Consider the following 21,646-nt stretch of genomic DNA (forward strand, 5'->3'; position numbering starts at 1 on the left):
GTCACACAAACCCCAACATGGAGCACAACCCCAGTTAATCAGATAGTTAAAATGGCAGAAACACAACTGGAAAATATGCTGCATTGAAAGGCCAGTATATTCAAATTCCTTCTCCCTAATTACATGTGATTGCTTTTTGGCAAATGCTCAAACTGCCAGAGCAGTGAGGTTTTACAAACATTCACATAGGCATTAGATCATTGTTTGAATGAGTTATTGGCAGCCCAAATCTGAAGTAAAAACATAGTTTAAAGAAGACCATATTGAACAGGGTGAAGCTGTCTGTTTTCATGTCTCCTGATTGTCTCCGGACACCCAAGATCCCCTCTAGCTTCATGTCACTCACACCACAGCAGCATTCACAGGTACAGATGTCATGCTTTTGTGGTGTTCTGACACAGACTCATCACTCACACAAACAACAGGCCATGGGGGGATTCCTTTGCCTTACTGTAGAGTGGAAATGGCAGGTTTAAAATTTATGTGGTGTTCAGGGAGGACGCCATGAGCACCCAAAACCTGAGATGGCTCAGAGTGCAAGCAGCTACAGACAGCGACTGTAAGCCCACACCGACATACACTGGTGATCTTCACTGATCTGCCCATACACGCTTGCATGATACCAGTGGTATGACCATATTAACACTTCAGTTTTCTCCATATTACTAAATATAATAGTGCACATGTCCTCCAGCATCACTCACCACTTTGAGGAGGAAGATGGTGCCTTATAGGAAACATCACTGAAAGCAAATGTCATTGCTGGGAAAACAGATTTCTCTGTACCAGACCTTTCCACATCCAAACATTGCCACACATTTGGAAAAAGGCCTTTCCCCTCTGTATTTTAATAGCCATTTTGCTCCAGCGAAATACATCCTTGCCTCTGCTGGAACAGTTTGACAACAAGGGACCAAGGATCTGAGCTCTGGAGCACTATGCCATCCTCTTGAGCAAAACCTTTCAGAAAAAGCAGGTGGTAACTCAGCCCCATGGCAAAGGACAAATGGGAACTAACGCAGAATCCACTGGTCCCTCAGGTCAGTACCAGTGCCTGGAGAAAGCCACCTGAGGCAAGAGGATGGAGGACCCACAAAAGAAGGAGACTGCAGACCCAGCGGACCAGACTGCACAGGGTGAGCTGACATTGTACCAGAGCCACACCACAACATCCCTGTAGCACAAGGCCTGGGCTTGAGCCTTTCTGTCCAGCCTGTTCCACTACCAGTGCCTGCTGCCAGCTGCTGCCATCAGGGAGTCCCTGCACCACTGAGGAAGAATTAATGCTGGTTGTAGGGATGAGTCTGTCCTCCACAACACTCAGGTGGTGCAGAGCTTGAGGAGAGCCTCTGGCAGCTTGGCTAGTGGATAGAAACACTGAGCTCTGGCAGCCAACCAGCCTGGAGTACTGCATGGCATGGCTTCCACCCCAGAGGCCCTTGCAGGACACCCTTGCCTTACATGTGCTTCCTAAATTAGACCTCCTGAGGCCAACGTTGGCTTTTTAAGAGGGAGGTGAGCTTGTTAGTAACCAACGTTATCCATTAAACATGAATCAGCAGCTTTTATTAGACTTAGAAGTGCTGTAAAAGGAGAAGAGGGAGGGTACAACATCATGAACCTACTCGCCTCCCCAGTGGAGCCCCTCTGCCTGGCACAGAGGGGTTTTCAGTCAGGCATTCTTGCAGGTTACTGTAATTGTTAAGTCACCTAATGCTGCTAAGTTACAGAAAGCCCCAGACTAAACACAGGAGCCTTGTGAAGGTGCAAGAAGATAGAGACAAGGTTTGTAAAGGGCAGCTCCCCAGCAGGCCCCTTCTCCTGAGGCCAAAGAGAAAGAAAAACCCAAGCTGGAAAGGATCTATCTGAGGACTGCCAAGCTCTCCACCCAGGAAAGTCAGGGTACGCAGGCTCCTTTCTTACCAAATCATTTTAGCCACACACTCCCTGCCTGCCACCAGCTGTGCTGCTGGCACACAAAATGCCAGCTAAATCACATCATGACACAGGAGTGAAAAAGCACGTGCACTGTCACTGTGACCCTAGTGATTCCCTTCATGCAGATCCCTTCCACAACATGCTCAGAGATCACCTATACCTGCTGGAGAAGGACCTCATGAAACTTTGGTCCATGGTTTCATTGACTAAGAGGGCTGGTCTTGTAGTTGCATATGTTCTCATGTCCCAGGAGCTACCATTCCAGCTACGGAGATACCATAACCGAGCACACTCCGATTGCCTCAGGTCGCTGTCTTGTAGTCCAAAGACTCAGCTTCCATAAGGAGATTAATCAAGTGGTGTATTTCAGTTACAGAGAAAACTGCAGAAATAGAATCTGAATGTAAATGATGGAGAAACATCTGTGAAAGTTTTGAGAGCTGCCAGGCAACAATAAAAACTGCCCTGCCAAGGACATTTTTTAATCAGAATCCAAATTCAAAGATTTCTTATTAAGAAGGTATGAAGAGAAAACAAACAAAAACTACACATGATGTTCAGACGACAGGAACCATCCTGCAAAAGCCCTCATTGATTTCCCATCATATTTTAGAAAGAATGTGGAATTTATGCGGCTTTAAACTGATTTTAGAATGCAAACCTTGCATTGCATTGCAAGCAATGGCTTTAAGATCTCAATCAACAAAAAGCTTAAAGATATTTCTGAATATTAACTAGTTCCACTCCAGCATCCTATGAGGTATCAGTTATTACTGCCACCCTAAATATACAGAAATTTTGCAGCAAAGCTGATGTCCTTCCTAAGGTCATACACTGATGCAGGTGATGGAGCCAGGAAGAAAAATAATTGGTCGGGGCTTTTAAATAGAAAGCAACTCTGCCTCCCTCAAATAAGTAATGTAAATAATTTTTTTCTTGCTCAAACAGCAGAACCTACAAAATGCAAAGAAAATCAGGTGGACTTTTGTCCCCATACATATAACCAATTTTTTTCATTGCCAGACCTTGTAAACATGCATTCCTAACCTACACGCATTACTGACCTGCTAGTTGCTCTCAACTGCACAGATTTCCCATGTCAGAGACCCAATCTGACTCCATATACCACAATATTAGCTCAAAGGCTGGCTGGCTTACACAATTGCACCAGGAAAACCCAGGAGTTCAGCCCCGTCAGTTTGGAGTCTCTTTTAGCGTGTTTTAGATCACCGAATGGACACACAATGGCCAATTGTCAGCGTGAGGCCAAAGGGAGCTGACATTTTCCCAGAGAAAAATGCCTTTGCTGTGTTTGGAAGGTTACACAGCTGTAAGTCAGACACAGAAGGAGCTGAAACCCTGGAGGGATTATTGCCTCAAACACACATGTCCTATGGAAGGAAACTCTCCTGTGGACTGACATACCATTAACTCCTGCTGGTGGGAGCCCACTCCTATGGCTGGACGTCCTTTACAGCCACAAACTGCTGGTTGCTTGTCCTGCAGATAACTCTCGTCTCATCTCTGACCTAGTGACTTGGCCTGGCTTATATTTATTTTCTCATTTTATAAGAAACAGGCTCTTCTCTGAACTCATTATTGGTGGGAATACTGGCGTGGTGTGAGGCTGAGACCCACACTGTACAATATCAAATACTAGAGCGGGAGAACTGGGACTTGGTCTATTTTCCTGGGAAAAATCTCTGCTCTACGTGCTCCCAATCGTGCCATCAGCTGGAGCAAGACGGAACTTCACTGCATGAGCTGAACGAGCCCTTTCCCAAAACGCCCTTGAAGGGCAGGTAGCACTGCCCGGGCCCAGGCAAAGCCCGGGGAAGGCTGGGGCTCTCCGAGGGGCAGAGGGACACTGCCCGGGCCCCTCCGAAGGGTGGTGAAGGTGCCGAGGAAATCTGGAGGGCAGCAGGGTCCTGGCAAGCCTGGCAACGGCCCCGGTGCTCTCTGGAGGGCAGCAGGACCCTGTGAGAAGCCTGGCAAAGCCCAATGCATCACAGCACAGTCGGGGTGGGAAGGGACCAGCGGAGCCCACCCAGCCCAACCCCTGCTCCAGCAGGGTCCCCCAGCGCAGGCTGCACAGAGCCGCGTCCAGGCGGGTTGTGAATGTCCCCAGAGAAGGAGACGCCACAGCCTCTCCCGGCAGCCTGTCACGGTGCTCCATCACCCTCAGGGTAAAGAGGTTCTTCCTCATATTCAGGTGGAACTTCTTGTGCTGCACTTTGTGCCCATTGCCCCTTGTCCTGCCACTGGGCACCACCAAGAAGAGCCTGGCCCCGGCCTCTTGGCACTCGCCCTTAAGGCATCTGTAGGCATTAACAAGGTCCCCTCTCAGCCTCCTCTTCTGCAGCTGAGCAGCCCCAGCTCCCTCAGCCTTTCCTCCTCAGGGAGATGCTCCAGCACCCTCATCATCTTCACAGCCTCTGCCAGTAGTTCCCAGTCCCTCTGGAACTGGGCAGCCCAGCACTGGACACAGCACTCCCAATGCAGCCTCACCAGGGCAGAGCAGAGGGGCAGGATCACCCCCCTCAACCTGCTGGCCTCGCTCCTCCTCATGCACCCCAGGATGTCTCAAGGAACAGCAGGTGACAGCAGGGCCAAGCCTGCGCCTTTGCAAAGGCAAGTGAAGTCTCGGTGCTCTCTGGAGGGCAGCAGGGCCCTGCCCGGGCCCCAGGAAAGCCTGGATAAAGCCCTAAGGCATCCTGGAGGCAGCAGAGCTCTGCCTGGGCCCTGGCAATGCCTGGCCAAGAGCTCTGAGGACTCCGGAGAGAAGCACAGCTCCTTGTGGGCCCTGGCAAAGCCTGACGAAAGCCCCAGGGCTCTCTGGAGGGCAGGAGAGCCCTGTCCTCGCTTTGGCTAAACACAAGGACCCAGGGAATTCTGAAGCAGGGCTCCTTGCAGGTACCAGCACAGCCCAGTAAAGGCCCTGGGGCTCACTGGAGGGAAGCAGAGCCATGCCTGTGCCCTGCCAAAGCCCGGTACAAGCCCTGGGCAACATGGGACACCAGCAGGGCCTCTTGAGCACCCAGGAAAAGGGCTGCGCTGGGGGGAGGCTGCCTGCAGGGCTCTGCCGCCTCATCTGCACCCTCATGTGTCCCACAGCCTCACCAGAGCCCAGGTCGCACACAGAGCCCAGCCAGGGCCTCCCACGCAGCAGTGGGCAGGACCAAAGCCCTCACCTGCCCTGGCTGGGGGAGCTCGGAGCTCAGGGTGGGGTCTGAGCCCACCACCGGGCAAGAGACGGAGCGGTCAGCCGAGGGAACACAGGGCACCCAGGGACAAAATGGAAGACTTGGGAGGGGCTCTGAGGGAACAAGAGGGCTCTAAAGGGTTAAAAGATGGCTGTGGGGCACCAAGGAGGCACTCGACAGGCCCTGTGAGGCAAGGAGGAAGGTCCTGAGGGGGGCAGAGAGGAAAAGGCTCATAGAAAAAACGGAAGGCCTCGGGAGGGAATCTGAGAGGACGAGAGCCGTCCAGAGGGGGTTATGGCAAAAACTACGCGGGCCCGCGCAGCTCAGCGCAGTGCGGCCGCCGCCCGCGCACAGGGCCCCGCTCTGCGCATGCGCGCCCCCTCCCGCCCGCGCGCCAGCCCCGCCCCGCCGGAGGGCGCGGAGCGCCGGCTGCCAGCCCGCGTGCGAGCGGCGGGAAGCGGCGGCAGCACGAGCCTGGCCATGCGCATGTGCGAGCAGCGCCGCCTGGCGGCGGCCACCTGTAAGGACCCCCGGCGCTGGGGTCTGCAAGTGTCCTGCTGCCCCACAGACCCCCGGGGCTGGGGTCTGCAAGTGTCCTGCTGCCTCCACAGACCCCCGGGGCTGGGGTCTGCAAGTGTCCTGCTGCCCCACAGACCCCCGGGGCTTGGGGTCTGCAAGTGTCCTGCTGCCTTCAGAAACCCCCAGGGCTGGGGTCTGCAAGTGTCCTGCTGCCCCACAGACCCCCAGGGCTGGGGTCTGCAAGTGTCCTGCTGCCCCACAGACCCCCGGGGCTGGGGCCAGGCTCAGCTCAGGTCCAGGCAAAGCCACTGTGCCCTCCAGTGCTCCCTGGTTTGAAGGAGAGCGGGCAGGGCCCTGCTGCCCTCCACAGCGCCCTGGGGATGTTTTGCCAGGGATTGTTTCCTCCTTTTCCCTCTCCTTCTGCATCATCTTCTCCTTTTCCTCCAGGAATTTCTCTGCTTACAAGATGTTGTCGAGAACTATGGAAAATGCATGACAGCAATGTCATTGTATTGCGAAATTCAGCTCTGGCCATCCCACCGCCACTTCTGTAGCTCCAGGTGGACATCTCCCAATTTCACCCACATCCCAGGGCAGACCCACACCCACGCCCCTTCATTCTCCTCCAGCTGCTGCTGCTGCTGCTCCCTGCCCATGGGTGGGTGAGACACCTTTTAGCACCATGAATTGCTACAAAAAGGGACGAGACACCAAACCCCCCAGGCTCAGGCTTTGCTAGGACACCCCCTTCCCACTAGGTACTGACAGATCCCAGTGCTCAGCAGAGATCCTGCAGCTCCCTGCAAAACAGCAAATACTTCACCTTGAAAGTGACCTCTGCCAGGCGCCACCGAAGGCAGAAGATGGGAGGTCCCAAGTATGTCTCGTTCCAAGCAGTCTCCCTACGGCCATTTCTTATGCCTAGAGGTGTATTCACCACGCATCTTGCACCTAGAAAGAAGTCCGTAACACATCAAAAGAAAAGAACAAACAGACCAATAAAAGTCCAAGTGATTTTTGGGCCCTGTGAGCCCAGGTTCTGAGCAATGGTTCTTCTCTCCTTTGGAGATTCAGTACCTACTCTTCAAACAAACCCAAAATCACCCGCAGCATCACCTCCCCCTCCCTCACCCTTTTTCTTCTGGTCTGTGTGACCTCTAATGGCTGCCGGCAGCAGCTCCCCTGCAGCATACGGAGACTAAATGATTCCCAAGCAACCTCTCCTCCCCTACAGCCACTTCTTTCTGACCAGCACAGCTCCTCTTACCGCAGGCTGAACAGGGCCAGGGCCATCACCTGCACCACGAACTGCTGGTGCTTGAGGAGTTTCAGTTTGTGGCTTAGCAGGGCCGAAGTCTGGTAGAGAGTGTTTCTGCAGGGATAGGGCAGGGACCTGTATGTACCAGAGGAGTGTGAAGCGTGTCAGTGAGGCTCCCACTTGCCTTTCCAGCCTGAGGCAGCAGTTCCACCCAGCAGGAGCCAGCGTGCCCCAGCCAGCCCAGTACCCCAGCCAGCCCGGTACGCTTCCAGGGGCCCAGCACGCTGCGGGCACTGCCTGTCTGGCCCAGGCAGCGGCCTCTGCCTGCCTCCTGCCCTTAGCCCGAGCCCCCCCCCGCCCTCGCATCACTTTCAAGACCTAACCTGCTTGCCCAGGCAGCCCCTGCCAGGCACCCCGCAGCCCACGATCGGCCTGAGGCTCCCCACACCCCTCTGCCACCCTCCCGCCCTCGGACTCCCCCTCAAGGCCCACCTCAGCCTGGGGACCCCCCAGAGCCACCGGGTACGCCTCCAACCTGGGAAGCGCTGAAGACTCCCCCAGCCTAGGGTCCCCTCCACGGTGATCTGGGACCCCCGCCCTCCGTACCCGCCCCGCAGCGACCAGAGTACCCTGGTCATCACACCCAACACCTCCCGCTCCGACATGGCGGCACAGCCCCCTCAGCCGCGACCCGCCACTTCCGGCAGACAGCCCCGCCCTCCTGCGCCGCTCATTGGTAAGACGGGCCGCGGCCCGGCGGATCCTCGCCTCTCACTGGCTGTCTCTGCCGTCCGTCAGGGAGCCGTGCCGCCGTCGAGGGCCCGCCCGTGGTGACAGGTGGTTCCGGGGCGAGGGCCGGGCCCTGCTTGGAACCCCCTGGGGTCGCCCTGGAACCCTGGAGAGCGGCCACGGGAACCACGCAGGCCTGGGGGGGGGGGGCAGGCTGGGCCATGGCAGGGTCACAGGGACCAGCTGAGGCTACAGAGACCAGCCAAGGCCTTGTGGGGGGCAAACCGCCCCCTGCTCTGGAGCCTCCTCAGGGACCGGTCATAGAATCAAGAGATCATTTGGGCTGGAAAAGACCTTTAAGATCCTTGAGGCCAGCTGTTAACCCAGCACTGCCAAGGCCACCACTAAACCACATCTCCAAGCGCTGCATCTACTTATTTTTAAACACCCCCAGGGATGGTGACGCCACCACCGCCCTGGGCCGTGAAGAAACTTTTCCTGATATCCCATCTAAACCTCCCCTGGTACAACTTGGATATGGACATGGACCAGCTGAGGTGCTGGGGGCTTTGTCAGAGCCAGTGCCCGTCCCTGTGCCCGTGCCCAGGGCTGGCCTGGCCCCGTCTGGCCTCACAGGCAGCAGTGGGACCGTCCCGGGGCAGCTCCACTGCTCCGTGGAGAACATCACAAAAGCAGGACGAGATCTGAGCCTCAAGCTGGTTTATTGCCTTTTTCTGGTGGGTCCCTCCAGTACTGGTGGTACCACACTGCTGGGGGCATGGGGACACAGAGTGGCCAGGGCATGTGGCGTCCGTCGGTGGGACAAGGGAGAGAGGGAGGTTGGGGGTGCCACCAGAACTGATGGGATGCCCCGTGCATCCAGCACTACAGTAAAGGAATGCCTGCTTCTTAATGCTACACTGCTGTTCAGGAGTTTTCTTGTTCCCAGTTTGGGTGACAGGGAAGGGGACGCTGGCCCTGCTCTGCCTGTCATGGCTCTACCCAGGGCATCCCCGAGGCTGGCAGGCTCCAGGCGCTGAACTCCCCAGAGTCTGTGAAGTCCTTGGCAGCCACCTGGATGTGGTGGAGCGTCCTGGGTGGCACTCCTGTCAGGGTGTATGATGTCTGCTCGTATGGCCCGATCTAGGGGTAAAGGGGCAGCCATGTGCTGGGGGGCCAGGACACAGCCTTGCTCGGGGGCGCACCCCGCAGCTGTGCCTCAGTTTACCCCGTGTGGGAGGGTGGGGGTGCGGGCAGTACCGTTTTGGTGACAGAGCCACCCTCCTGGGCATAGCGGATGCGATACTTCAGTGGGAAGTACTGTGGGAAGGGCCAAGACCCTGGCGGGCTCCACTCCACCAGCAGCTTCTTGGTCTCCCCGGGGATGGGTGAGACCCGCAGGTCCTCGGGGGGGTCTGGCTTTACTAACGAAGCAGGGAGACAACGAAGGTGTGAGGTGCTGGCTGGGAGACATGGCACGGGACCGCTGGAGACAGTGACACTGTGTCCACCGGCCCCATAGGAAATCCAGGCTGCAGAGGTGGCCTGAGACCCAGCACACCGCACTGATGTTTCCGCATCCCAGGCAGGGGAGGGAGCCGGAGGGGAAAGGCCCAAAGGAAGCCCCAGGGCTGGCTCAGCCTCCGGCTCGCTGCTGGGGAGCAGTGAGTGCAGGGGTCTGCGGGGACCTGGGCATCCCGGCCCCTCCCAGCATCACTCACTGATGTTCTCCAGGAGGAAGGGCAGGAGTCTGGAGGCAGAGCCCAGGGGGTTCATGGCCGTCACATTCACCACGTAGGGGGTGAGGGAGAACATCTGCAAGTCCCCGAAGGAGCAGCTCTGTGGCCCCGTGCGGACGCACTCGCCCGTCTCTGTGGCCCCCCCCACACCATGCCTGGGGGGCATAGGGGGAGCTGCTGCGAGGGGGGCTGCCCTGCCTGCAGCCCCACTGCAACGCCATCATGGAGGGCCTTGACCAGGACCCCAGGGCCTCACACTGACCTGTACGTGGCCACAAAGTGGGTTTCCAGCAGTGGCTCGGGGGCCAGGACCCAGGAGCAGTTCACTGCCTGCGGGTAGCTGATGGCCCAGCACTCGACGGCAGGCAGTGCAGGGGGATCTGGGGCAGGGGACAGCCATCACCCCACTGCTGGTCCCCCCAGGGGACCCCCAGCCAGCAGCAGGGGCCACGGTGGGGCCAGGATCACTCACAGCCCAGCTGCAGGCAGACAGTGGCCCAGGTCTCGCCGGTGCCAGGGTGGTGGCAGCTGTAGTGGCCCTCGTGGGCCAGGCTGGCGTTGGGGAGGGCCAGCCCCGGTGCAGGATACGTTCCCAGGACAGTCCTGCCCCAGCGCCACTCAGCCGGCCCCCCTGCTGCAGCCGGGCACCGCAGCAGCACCAGGGTGCCCAGGGTGCCATGCTGCAGGGCGCAGCGGCCTGGGGGACGTGGCAGTGGGCATGGGCTGCACCCCCAGCACACCCCCCCAGTGCCCCACTGCGGGCCCTGGCAGAGGGGTCAAGGGGACATGTCATGGCAGGGGGTGACGCTGGGTCAGGAAAGGTCTGGGCCCCCCAGCTCTGTTCCCAGCACCCCAGTGCCCCTCCCTCCCCAATGCCCCCAGCCCCCCTGCCTCTGACCTTGGTCCCCTGATGTCCCCAGACCCCCATTGTCCCTATTCCTCCATCACCAGTCCCCCCATGTCCCCTCCCTCCAGTGTCCCTATACGTCTACCCTTAGATGCCCTGTAATTCTGTCCTCAGTCCCCTCAGTGTCCCCAGTCTCTCTTTTCCCCTACACCTCCATCCCTGCTCACTCTATCTCCATCCCCAGTAAGCCCAGTCTGCCCAGCCCTTCTGTCTCAAATCACCCCAGATCGCGCCATTCCAGACCCACGGTCCCTCTACCACCTGTCCCCCATGGCCCCATACCTCTGTCCCCAGCCCACCCATCCCCCCAGGTCCCCCTGTACCTCCATCCCAGCTGCCCCAGTCCGTCTGTCCCCAGTCCCGCATGCCCCCATACCTCTGTCCCCATTGTCCCCATTGTCCCCAGGGCTGCCTGCCGTGCCGTTGTAGGGAACGGTGCAGGTGGGTGCCACAAAAGCCACCACCCAAAGCCACTTCATGTCCGGAGACACAGCGGAGCTGCCCAGTTCCAGGGACCTGTGGGGACAGGCAGGACGGTCAAACCCCAGGGCAGAGGACAGCAGGGACACCATGGCCACAGGTCCCCAGGTGATTCAGGGACATTGCCATAAAGCCAGGGGTTCAAACCTGTCTCCAGGCCACCCCACAGTGCTGTGCCTCAGTTTCCCTTCTGGCCTTGCCGCACAACCTGGGGACAGGGGATGGGTTCTCACCGCAGTGGCCAAATCCTGCTGCCAGGAAGGAGGAGGGGGCAGAGGCAGGAGCGAACGCACCCCGTGTGACCGGGGCTCCCCATGGGGGACCCGCAGCCACCCCCGTGGCCCCATGCCAGGAATCGGGGCTTTGGGTCGTGCTGGGCCTCGAGCAGGGAAGGGGCCAGCACACTCGGATGGCCCCCACCACCCAGGGCATCTGGGGAGGGACTGTCCCTCACAGAGGCTCCCAAAACCCAGCCTGGGGGCTGAGCTGAGGTCCCCACTGTGAACAAGCCCAGCACCACAGGGACGGATCCTGCTCTTGGCATCGCCCACCTTGGCTATGGGCTGGCTGAGCCCGTGGGGGGACAAGCCTCACTTTCCCCCTATCATGGACAAAAGGTTCCCTCCACTGCCCCCCAGCCAGGTGCTGTGGGGTCATCCCTAGCCCCTGACACCCCCCCTGCCCCCAGCCCCACGGGGAGCCCTGTCCCCCGTCACGCTCACCACATCAGGGCCAGGCATCTGGGACCAGAGGCTCTGTCACTGCCGGTGCGGGAAGCTGCAGCCCCGGCCGGCCTCAGCCCACTTCCTCACGCAGGAAACACCGTCCCCAGTGGGGACCCACCGCCCAGCGTGGCTCCACAGGGATCCCCTGTGCATGGGGCCATGGGGCCGCAGGAAAGCAGTTCCAACCCTTCCCACACCACCCCCCCGCTTCCTTCATGGTCACCCACTCCCACTTGGGGACATCAGGGCTGAAGGAGATGATGGCACCGATCCCCTACTGTCCCCAGCTCCGCCACCCTCCCCAGCACCCTGTGCCCACCCTCATCTCCCCCAGAGATGAGCCGTCCCGTTGGTGTGAGTATAAATACTTTATTGCTGCTGTGCTGGGATGTGTGGGGCAGCTGGGGGCAGGTGGGGGTGCATGTGCCAGTGACAGGGTGCTGCCCAGAGAAGCAAAGGGGCACAGGGGTGCTATCATGTGTCTGTCCCCCCAGCCGTGTCACTGGCTGTGCCACCAACCCCTGCGGCACTACCGTGCTGGCGGGGACTCATCTGCCCTGCTCCTGCAGCTGCTGCATCCTCAGGATCTGGCACAGAAGTTTCTGCACATCCTCATCCATGTGGCCCTGGGGTGGAGGGGACATTGGGGGGGACGTCAGAGGGGGGACGTCAGAGAGGGGACGTCAGAGGGGGGACGTCAGGGAGTGTCTGTGGCGCATGGCCCACATGCCCCTGGGTTGGCACCTGGATCCAGCCCCTTGCTGCCTCCCGCATGCACGGGGGCACTGACACGTGGCTGGCTGGTGCCCCGCTCCCCCACACCAGTGTCCCAGTTCCCTTACAGCCATGTCCCCATCTCACCTGCACTGCATAGAGCAGGTGGCTCCGGTACAGCTTCACCACCTTGCTGTGTCGCTTTTCTGTCTCCTGCAAGAGAGCGAGTGGGTTTAAGTGTGAGGCTGGGGGCTTGCGGAAGCCCAGAACCCACCAGGTGATGGCCATGAGACCCCCCAGTACCCACCACCAGCTTCTCCTCCAGCGCACGGATCCTGTCCTGGAGCAGAGCAGTGTTGAGGGGCGGCTGCGGTGGTCCCCGGGCCTCAGGGAGGGCATTCAGGGCTTCCTTCAGCCTGAAGACCTCCTTAGAGAGCTCAGTGATCTGCACGGAGCGCGGAGGTTACTGGGACCCCTGAGCCCCGGCTCCACAGGGGTCCCCGGGCAAGGGCAGAGCCGGGGCTTCCTCCCCCCACTCCTCCTGCCCCCACTTTCAGTCTCAGTCTGGGGAGGAAAAAAGGGAACAGCCAGGAGAGCGGCATGTCCGCACGCAGGGGCGCGTGCGCATGTGTCCGCGTGTGCACTTACGTGTACAAGCGTGCATTGAAGTGCAGGTGCATGTACATGTATGCACATATAAGCACGTGTGCACATACGTGTCTCCACCCTTCTGCATACACGCATGTAGCTTGCAAGCCTGTCTCCCCTGCAACCCGGCCAGCTCAGCTCACCCGAGCAGCACCCAGGCTGCCGTTTCCCCTCCCAGGAGCCCCTCGCCAACCGCCAGCACCCCCTCCCTGTCCCCCACCTTTCTGTCCCTGTCCTTGACCAGCCGGGCTGAGTCCTCAGCGTGGCTGTGGAGCTCCCGCAGCCGCCGCGCCTCGTCCTGCGCCTCCACCAGCTGCTTCTGCACAGCGGCCAGGCGATCCTCCGCTGCCTGCCGCTCGCTCTTCATGAAGAGCGCCTGCCGCTGCACGCGGAACACCTCCTCGCACGTCTTCTCGTGCCGCCGCGACAGCTCGCCCAGCTTCTGGGCCAGCGCCGCCGCCTCGGCCTGCAGCCCCGCCTGCGCGGCCTCGTGCTCGCCCCGCGGCACCGCCGCCGCCAGCTCAGCCTCCAGCCGCGCAGCCCTGCGCCCCTTGGCCTCCGCCGCCGCCTCCAGCTGGGCCGCCCGCTCCCGCAGCGCCCGCGCCTGCTCCTCCAGCGCCGCTGTGGCCCGGGCGTGCTCGTCCCGCGGCACCCAGCCCTCCGCCTGCGCCTGCCGCAGCCGTGCCAGGGCTTCCTCGTGCTCCTGCCGGCCCACCGGCCGGGCGGCCAGCTGCTCCCGCAGCACGCCCAGCTCAGCCTCCCTGTGGCCCAGCGTCTCCCGCAGCTGCCCCAGCTGGGCTGTCACCTCCTCGTGCTGCCGCACCAGATCGGCCACCCGTCGCTCCAGCACCCCCGGCTCGGGCATGGGGCCACCTGCTGCTCGCCAGTCCCGCGCCTTGGCCTCCAGCTCCCGCCGCAGGGCCTCCGCCTCTGCCTCCGCCCGGCCGCAGCGCTCCAGCAAGGCCTCCCTCTCCCTCGCTGCCTCCTCCAGGGAGACCGTTGCCTCCACAGACTCCACGCTGGCTTCCAAATGGGTCTGCAGCTCCTTCACCCGCTGCTCCCGCTCCTCCAGCGCTGCCTGCGCCTGCAGCAGGGCTGCCCGGGTCTCCGCCAGCTCAGTGCCGACCTCCTGCTCGGCCGCGGAGGAGGCCTCGGTGTGTGCCCGCAGCTCACCCGGCGCCGCCTTGCTCTCGTCCCTGCTCCAGGCCGGCTCCTTGGCGAGCCTCTGCACCGCGCTCCCCTCCATGACATGCTCCGAGGCACCGCTCCACGCCGCTGGCTGCCCACCGGCTGTGTCCTCCCTCGCGTCCGTGCCCTGCGGCACCTCCAAGTGCTGCGCCCGCAACTGCTCCAGCTCACGTTGGAGGGCTTTGTAGAGGCTGGCGGGCACAACGTCCCCCAGGGTGGACGGGCTGCTCTCATCTCGCTCGTAGTTCTCCAGCACCTGCCGAGGACACAGCGATGCCAGCAGGTGCCAGGGGACGGAGGCAGGGAGGGACAGACGGACAGACAGGGACTTGCCTGTATTTTCTCCCTCAGCTCCTTGTTCTGCATGGTGAGGGACTGCACCTGCCCCTGCAGCGTGGCCAGCAGCTCCTCGGCCGAGGGGCTCAGCGTCTTCTTGGAGAGCAGCAGTTCTGCCCCTGCGGGGCACAGGGCTGTTGGTGCTGCGCCCACCCAAACCCCTGCTCCCCGCTGCAGGGTGCCACCTCCCCACGGGCTGCCAGCCCCACGGCGGCCTCGGGAGGCCGGCAGGGCCCAACCTGGGAACTCAAGTGGGTCTCCCTCCTCGTCCTGCAGTGTCTCGATGTCATAGCTCGTGTTCTCCCTCTCGTTCTAGGGGGGCAGATTAGCGGTCAGCCCCCACACGCCTCAGCCCCTGTTGCTGCCAGCTGCTACCCGCACCCACCTCCAGTGAGGACAAGCGGCTCTGCAGAGCCTCCACCTCCTTGCCCAGCCGCTCCTTCTCTCTATCCCGCACCACCAGCCGCTCCTCCAGCTGCTGGATCTGTGGGGCAGGACACAAGCTCAGGGTCCCCTTAGCTCCCACCAGAGTCCCGATGGCATCCCCAGCACCAGGACCCCTCAGAGAGCTGAGCCCACCCACGACCTCTTCACTGGCCTCACCTGCTTCTCCATGGAGCGCAGGGAGCCCTCGTCCAGCTCTGCCTGCTAGCAGGACACAGAGAGAAAACAGGGAGGAATAAATCCTGTCCTCATCCTTCCCATCCCCTCCACTCCCTAGGGACATGGTGGCATCTCCCCCATGACGCTGCAGCTGGCCGGTACCTCCCGTCTCTGCTTCTCCTGCTGCTCCAAGCCCCGGATCTTCTGCAAGAACTGTGCCCGCTCCTGCCGTAGCCGCACAATCTCCTCATAGGCATCCCGGTCCTCCTGCAGGGAAGCAGCTCCCAAGCCTTGGTGCCAGGCACCGCCAGTGCCCTCCCCGCTGTCGGCCCCCTCCTGCCCGTCCTCATCAGGGGTCTGTGGCAGGCTGAGCCCAGCCAGGCAGCACTGCCCCCATGGGCAAGCCACACTCCAGGGGTGTGCACGGCACTTTTTCACACCAGAGAGAGAGAAGGAAAGGCTCTGGCAGGGCACAGACCCCCCGGCGCCACACAGCCCCCCAGGAGAGGGGTGCTTGGGGCCTGCAGGGTGGATTGAAAGGGGCTGAGAGCCCCTGCCCTTGCTGACAGTAGGGGCTCGGGGCCTGGGGTGCTGCATGCACCCCAGGAGTGGGGATGAAGCCCCCGTAGCAGCTCAGGTCAGCCTGTGAGCACCACCTCTGCTGCAGGAGCGGGTGAAGCTGGAGTTTGCCTGAGCTTGGCTACCCTGCTCCTGCCAAGCTGGCTGTGGGCATGGAGCTAAGGGGGACCGCCCTCTCACCTGCCCGGGGATGCCCAGGGGAGGCAGAGGGGCTTTCCTCTTCCTTGGGGTGCTGTTCTTCTCCCTGACGGATGACTGGCTGGGTGAAGACGTCTGCAGAGACACCAGGGCAGATAAAGTGGCCTCCCTCCTTCCTGACACATTGTCACCCTGCAGAGCCCCAGGGCTCCTGGGGACCCCCACCCAGCGGCTGGGGCCAGGCCAGCCCTGATGAGGGGTGGGCAGCCAGGCAGGCCCTTACCTGGGATGTCTGCTCAGCTGACTCCTCTTCTGTGGGGCAGAGCGGAAGGAAAGAGAAAGAAATTGGGGAGGTTTAAGGGATCATAGGAGTGGGCACAGCAGGCAGAGCCTGCACAGGTGCAGGGGCACTTCTAAATGTGCTCATGCAGGGATGAGCGCTCAGGGGGAACACACAAGCGCGTGCAGAGGAGAGCACGTGTGTGTACAAGGGGCACACATGCAGACAAATATGAGGATATACATGGATGTGTAATTTCAGGGATGCATACACATGTGCAGACACAGGAAGATCCATGCATACAGACATGCACATGCAGACACACATACATACACACTGGCTGATACACATGCACAATTACACCCCCATGCCTGCAAACACATGTGAATGTGTGTGTGCAAGCATGTGCAGACACTAAGGCAACCCAGGCTCAGCACCACCTCCCAGCCCTCAGCTGGTGACAGCATGGGCAAAGGCACCCCCACCACACGGCAAAACGGGACATGTGCCCCCCAGCCCCGCTCAGCCTCTTCCAGCCGTAGGTCAGACAGCCCTGCCCCAAAGCACCCGAAAGGGTGAAAACGCCCCCGTGGGTCCATCCCCTGCAGACAAGAAGCACCAGGGCGGCACAGCTGCCTTACCGCTGGCCCAGGACCTGCGCTGAGCAGCCTCTTGCAGGAAGTGCTGGATGAGAGCGTTGCCCGTAGCCAGGCTGTAGTGTGTGGCATCGTGACCTGTGGAGTCCACCACGGCCACCCGGGCGCCAGCGTTGACGAGCACCTCCACTGTCTCCACACTGCCATTCTCGCAGGCCAGCATCAAGGCTGTCCTGAGCAGAGTGATGAGACCAGAGGTGAGGGTGCCCATTCCCTCCATCTCCCTGTCCGCCTCCAGTCCCCACCAGTGCAGACTCACCTCCCCTGCAGGTCCTGGCTGTTGACAGCTGCGCCGCGGTGCAGCAGGTACCGGCACAGCTCCGAGTGGCTCATCTTGGCAGCAAGGATCAGCGGTGTGGAGCCATCCTGGGCAGAAGCAGGTTGGGTGAGGGTGTGCAGACAAGGTTCAGATCCCGCTGTGGGGCACCTCGCTCCCCTTACCTCCCCAATTTCCACATCCCACTCCATGCCATTTCACCCCAGGAACTGCCAGCTGCTGCCTTCCACCACAGAAGCTGCTTCGTCCCAAAGGCAGCCCCAGCCCAGCCCCCTGCTGCTCTGCACGTCACAGCAGGGCAAGGAGCAGAGGGATCTCACCTTGTCCTTGATGTTCAAGGGAGCCTTGAAATCGCAGAGGATCTCTGAGCACGAGATGCAGCCACTGACCGCTGGGAGAAGGACAGAAGCTGAGCGCTCTGCCTCCCATGGGGACACGAGCAGGACAGGGCTGGCGCTGTCCCTACTCACCTGCGTGGTGCAGTGCTGTTCGGCCACTGCCATCAGCTATGTCCACAGGGCAGGAGGCCTGAGGGAGAGAGCCTGGGTTACAGGAAGGTAAGGGACAAGACAGACAGACTGCTCAAGTGGACGTGTCTCCTTGGTATTATTGGAGGGCCGAGCAGGTGCCAGGCAGCACCACACAGTGCCGGGCAGAGCCAGGAACCACCATGCCAACCACCACCACTGAAAGGGAGTTCAAGGACAGAGAGGACACCCGGCTGGCACAGCACTCGCCCTCCCTCACAGCACCATGCTCCCAGCCCCGGTACCTGCAGCAGCTTGCTGACGCACTGTGGGTGGCCATGCTTGGACGCCAGATGCAGGGCAGTGTAACCTGGGGAGCGGGACAGACAGGCGGGTCAGAGAAATGGGCTTGTGACAGAGGCCACCTGTTGGGTGACAGCTGGGCAGATGGGCACACAAGAGGATCTGCTGGACTGGGGCTAAACAGAAGGGGACATCCCCAGGAGCACCATCGGTCAGTGCTTGAGTCCCCGTAGGAAGCTGAGACAATTTATAGCCCCTGCAGGGGTGGCCGTCACCTCTGTCCCCTCAGCCTCAACACCTGCCAGCAGAGTGGGGACAACCAGGGAGCACCAGTGGCCCTGGGTGCCCATGGCGTTAGCCAGGGGCGTGCGGCAGCCGTGCCCTCACCCGAGCTATCCTTGGTCATGGCATCCACGCCGTGAGCCAGCATGGCTTCGAGGCAGTCCACGTTGCCCCGCATGGCGGCCAGGTGGAACCTGCAGCAAGACCAGGGGCTGTTTCACTCACATCCCTGGCCCCCAGCCCTGTGTCCCCAGCGTGCCAGGGACTGGGTCAGCACTCACGCGGATTTGCCCTCCGAGTCCAGCTTGGTGGGGACCAGGCCCTTACGGACGAGGAGAGATGTCACCCTCCCGGCATCGTTGTAGTCCACAGCTTGCAGAAGCTTCTCATCGTTCTTGGTCCAGTCCTGGCTCTGCAATGAAGCCGAGAGGAGGCTGTGTTGGGCATGCTGTCCCCAGGGACTGGCACGGTGCTGGGCTGGGCTTGGGTGCCTGTCCTCACCCCCATCCCTGCTATCTTCCTCCCTTCCCGATCCCTTGGGGTGGCCATCTCTGGACCAACCCCCTTCCCAGGTGCTGTGGCGTCTGGCCCCCAGTATGGAGGGTTTAGCTGGGACAGGTGACTGGGATGAGGATCCCCTTCACCCTGCCTCCAGTTTGCAGCTCACAGAAGATTTACAGAGCTGCCCCGGTTTAGCTGTGGGTGGGCCAGGCTGTGAACAGTCAGGATCTGGGAATGAGCTGACACTGCCTGGTTGCCCCTGCCCCAGGGTTTGCCCCCCCCATCCCAGTGACCCCACTGCTAAACACAGCCAGCACCCAGGAGGTGCCTGAGCCCCATCCCTGCCCAGGTTTCCCCACTGAGCCCGTTCCCAGCCCTGCCTCGGTCCCCACCAAGGAAGGGACCAAGCCAAGGCTAGCACAGCTGGCAGTGACAGCAGGTCCCCTGGGGTGGCTCCAGCCTCCCTGGGATATACAGGGCACAATGCTGTCCCCACCGCTGCACAGGACTGGGGCTGGATGGGGGCTTATTGACCCAGTGGTCCTGCACATCCCCGTCCCGAGGGAGTGACCTGCAGCGGGACAGGACCAGCATGGGAAGCCCTGTGTTCACCCCACAGCCCGTGATGACAACCCGGAGCTCACTGCAGTCAGGGCAGCAGGAAATGGATGTCACCTTTTGGGAGCTGCTTGCATCCAGCCTTGCACCAGCCTGCTGCCCAATGCTAGCCACAGGACCCGTGCCACTGTGCCCACCTGGTGCCCCTGCCAGCCCCTCCACCCTGCGGGGGGCAAGGGACCCCATCCAGGGGTGGGGAATAAACCAGTCTCCCAGGATTACTGGGCAAACTGGGAGGGTGGTGCCTGCTCCCCCGCCCCCCGCCCCTTGTCATGCAAAGACAAAGCAGGCTGGAGAAGAGGCAGCTGAGCCCTGGGATGGAGATGGAGGGGGTCCAGGTGGGTGGGAGTGACATGGCTTACCCCGGAGGACGTGACCAAAGGGGACCAGAGATGGAGGGCAGGGACGTACCGCGAAGGAGGCAGCAGCACAGAGGCAGATCTGCTTCATGGTGTTGAGGAAGAGGTGGCGGGCAGCCATGCATCCCTTGCCCCCCGCCTGGGCGAGGGCAGGCTGGGGCTCCAGGCCGTGGACCCCAAACCCCAGCTCGGTCCAGCATCGCTGCCTGGGTGGGGGCCGGGTCCTGCCGCAGTAGGAGCCAGGATCCGCCTCCCTCCATCCCTCAGTCCCTCCTTCTTTCTCTCCTTCCCTCCCTCCCCAGCATCCAGAGCTCCAGGCATCCCTGCATCCCTGCCATGGAGCAGGTACCAAGGTCCCAGTCAGGGAGCAGCACCCAGGCTGGTCCCAGTTAAAATGGGAGGGGCTGGGCGGGGGGGCAACTTTCCCACCCCATGCTCAAAGTGAGGCAGCAATGCACCCCCAAACAAAGCGGATGTGCATCCTCCTGCCAGATCCAGCTCCTCGAGGAGGGGGACATGGGACCCCCTGCACTGCCCTGGGGGGCACAGACTTACCTCCCACCACAGCCCTGGGGCCAAGGGAGGGGCAGGACCCCCTGCCTGTGTCTCAGGGGCTCAGCAAACCCCCCTCAAGGATGGGACCCCAAAATGCAAAGGGTCTCTGGGCAGCTGTCCTGGAAGAGCCCTGGGGGTGGCAGGACAGCCGGAGCCCCTCCCCACTCCCCACTCACAGCAATGTCCAGGGCAGTGTGGGGAAACTGAGGCACAGAGCACCCTGAGCAGGGCAGGCCTGCAGACTCCACAATGGAGGGCTTGAACCTGTGTCCACATGTCCCCAACCATGTGTCCCCAGTGCACACATCTGCCCGGTGCTGCTACGGGCCCTGGGGACAGCACTGTCACCCTCTGCCCTGCGTGGAGGATGGTGAGAGCCTGTGGCCCCGTGCCAGGCTGGTGCTGAATAATTGAGGAGCATCAACATGCTGGTTCTACTGGCGGTGGCAGCTGGAAAGCTGGCAGCCGTCCCCAGGAGCGGGACAGGGAGGGGACCTGGGACCTGCTTCCTTCTCGCTGCTGATGCCTTTATTCCTTTGCTTTGCCCCACTCCCAACAATGGCCCTGGGAGCACCCTTGGGTACACCGGGAGCTCAATCCCACCAGCCAGGGTTGCACTGCCAACGTCCATGGGGATGCTGTCCCCACAGTGAGCAGCCATCTCACATCCTGGGGATGACCCCCATGTCCTCACGTCCCTGTGAAACTTGGAGCATGCCAGAGCAGGTCCTCGTGTCCCTGTGAAACTTGGGTCATCCCAGGACACGTCTCCATGGACATCCTGGGGCAGGTCCCCATGGACATCCCGGGACAGGGTCCCATGTCCTTGTGCAACCTGGATCATCCTGGGGCAGGTCCCCAAGGACATCCCAGGCCAGGTCCCCATGTCCTTGTGCAACCTGGACCATCCCCGGGCAGGTCCCCACAGATACCCAGGGCAGGTCCCCACGTCCCCATGTCCCTGGGGATGGCACTCACGTCAGCCTTCTTGAACTTGGCCTTCAGGCTCTTCATGGCAGCCCCAGCCCCGTGGCACCTGGATGGGGGATGGCTGTGCTCGAGGGTCTCTCCCCCACTGCTCCAGGCCCAGGCGCCCCCAGCCCTGCTGCTCCAGTGCCCCGGCACCTGCCGCAGCGCCCAGCGCGGGGGGGCCGCAGGAGTTGGGTTACGGCTGCGGTTACAGCTGGCAGCGCTGGGCAGCCGGGGGGGGGCTCGGGGGACACACACACACACACACAAACCCCATCTGGGGAGGGGGCTGCTTGCACCCCTCCAACACCCAGGGGCAGGGAGGCGAGGGGCCATGGCTGGCGGGGCCAGGCCCGGAGGGGGAGTGGGGGGGTCTGAGGGCAGCAAGGCCGGGCTCCGTGGGCCTCTGGGGTGTCTGGGGCTGCGGGTAGTGCGGGGCAGGGCTGGGCTGGGCTGGGCCCTGACGAGCTGGGACCCCCTGCCCCGGCCTGGGACCCCCTGCCCCAGCCTGGGACCCTACGCCCTGGCCTGGCGCTTCCTACCCTGGCCTGGCACCTCAGCCCCAGCCTGAGATCCCCTGCCCCGGCCTGGCACCTCCTGGCCCTACCAGCACCCCCTGCCCTGCCCTGTCCTGTCACCCCCCGCCCCGGGGGTCCCGGCTGAGGATTCAGCACG

The 21,646-nt window shown here is 61.5% G+C and overlaps 2 protein-coding genes and 1 long non-coding RNA gene across 8 annotated transcripts; all 3 read right to left on the reverse strand.

Annotated features, from left to right (window-relative positions):
* Positions 1-1,562: 1,562 nt before the first annotated feature.
* Positions 1,563-7,588, reverse strand: LOC114013359 (uncharacterized). Of its 2 annotated transcripts, none has more exons than XR_008747599.1 (3): positions 7,548-7,588; positions 6,484-7,053; positions 1,563-6,139 (listed from the first exon to the last, which is right to left on the reverse strand). It is a non-coding gene; the product is annotated as an uncharacterized LOC114013359 (long non-coding RNA). The 2 variants fall into 2 exon arrangements; XR_008747598.1 differs by lacking the exon at positions 7,548-7,588 and adding an exon at positions 7,411-7,541.
* Positions 7,589-8,352: 764 nt separating this feature from the next.
* Positions 8,353-11,809, reverse strand: EBI3 (Epstein-Barr virus induced 3). Of its 3 annotated transcripts, XM_027792922.2 has the most exons (8): positions 11,496-11,809; positions 10,921-10,981; positions 10,670-10,809; positions 9,859-10,083; positions 9,649-9,766; positions 9,369-9,541; positions 8,908-9,071; positions 8,353-8,790 (listed from the first exon to the last, which is right to left on the reverse strand). In XM_027792922.2, exons 3-8 carry the CDS (start codon positions 10,770-10,772, stop codon positions 8,638-8,640), a joined length of 936 nt encoding a protein of 311 aa, XP_027648723.1. In that variant the 5' UTR covers positions 10,773-10,809; positions 10,921-10,981; positions 11,496-11,809; the 3' UTR covers positions 8,353-8,637. The 3 variants fall into 3 exon arrangements, with proteins under 3 accessions (XP_027648723.1, XP_005241790.2, XP_027648722.2); XM_005241733.4 differs by lacking the exon at positions 10,921-10,981; XM_027792921.2 differs by lacking the exon at positions 11,496-11,809 and having other exon boundaries at positions 10,921-11,397.
* A 42-nt stretch (positions 11,810-11,851) lies between these two features.
* On the reverse strand, positions 11,852-21,634 carry ANKRD24 (ankyrin repeat domain 24). 3 transcript variants are annotated; one of them, XM_055805728.1, is made up of 19 exons: positions 20,981-21,634; positions 18,251-18,381; positions 18,075-18,163; positions 17,690-17,754; positions 17,388-17,445; positions 17,238-17,308; positions 16,900-17,006; positions 16,626-16,813; positions 15,988-16,016; positions 15,747-15,839; positions 15,150-15,254; positions 14,988-15,029; positions 14,770-14,868; positions 14,624-14,696; positions 14,382-14,503; positions 13,081-14,304; positions 12,520-12,657; positions 12,360-12,425; positions 11,852-12,124 (listed from the first exon to the last, which is right to left on the reverse strand). In XM_055805728.1, the coding sequence occupies exons 1-19, from the start codon at positions 21,305-21,307 to the stop codon at positions 12,047-12,049; spliced, it is 3,105 nt and encodes a 1,034-aa protein (XP_055661703.1). In that variant the 5' UTR covers positions 21,308-21,634; the 3' UTR covers positions 11,852-12,046. The 3 variants fall into 3 exon arrangements, with proteins under 3 accessions (XP_055661703.1, XP_055661701.1, XP_055661704.1); XM_055805726.1 differs by having other exon boundaries at positions 14,988-15,032; XM_055805729.1 differs by having other exon boundaries at positions 14,988-15,032; positions 19,500-21,634.
* Positions 21,635-21,646: the final 12 nt, after the last annotated feature.

The sequence above is a fragment of the Falco peregrinus genome, chromosome 5 (genome assembly GCF_023634155.1).
Source record: "Falco peregrinus isolate bFalPer1 chromosome 5, bFalPer1.pri, whole genome shotgun sequence".
NCBI lineage: Eukaryota > Metazoa > Chordata > Aves > Falconiformes > Falconidae > Falco > Falco peregrinus.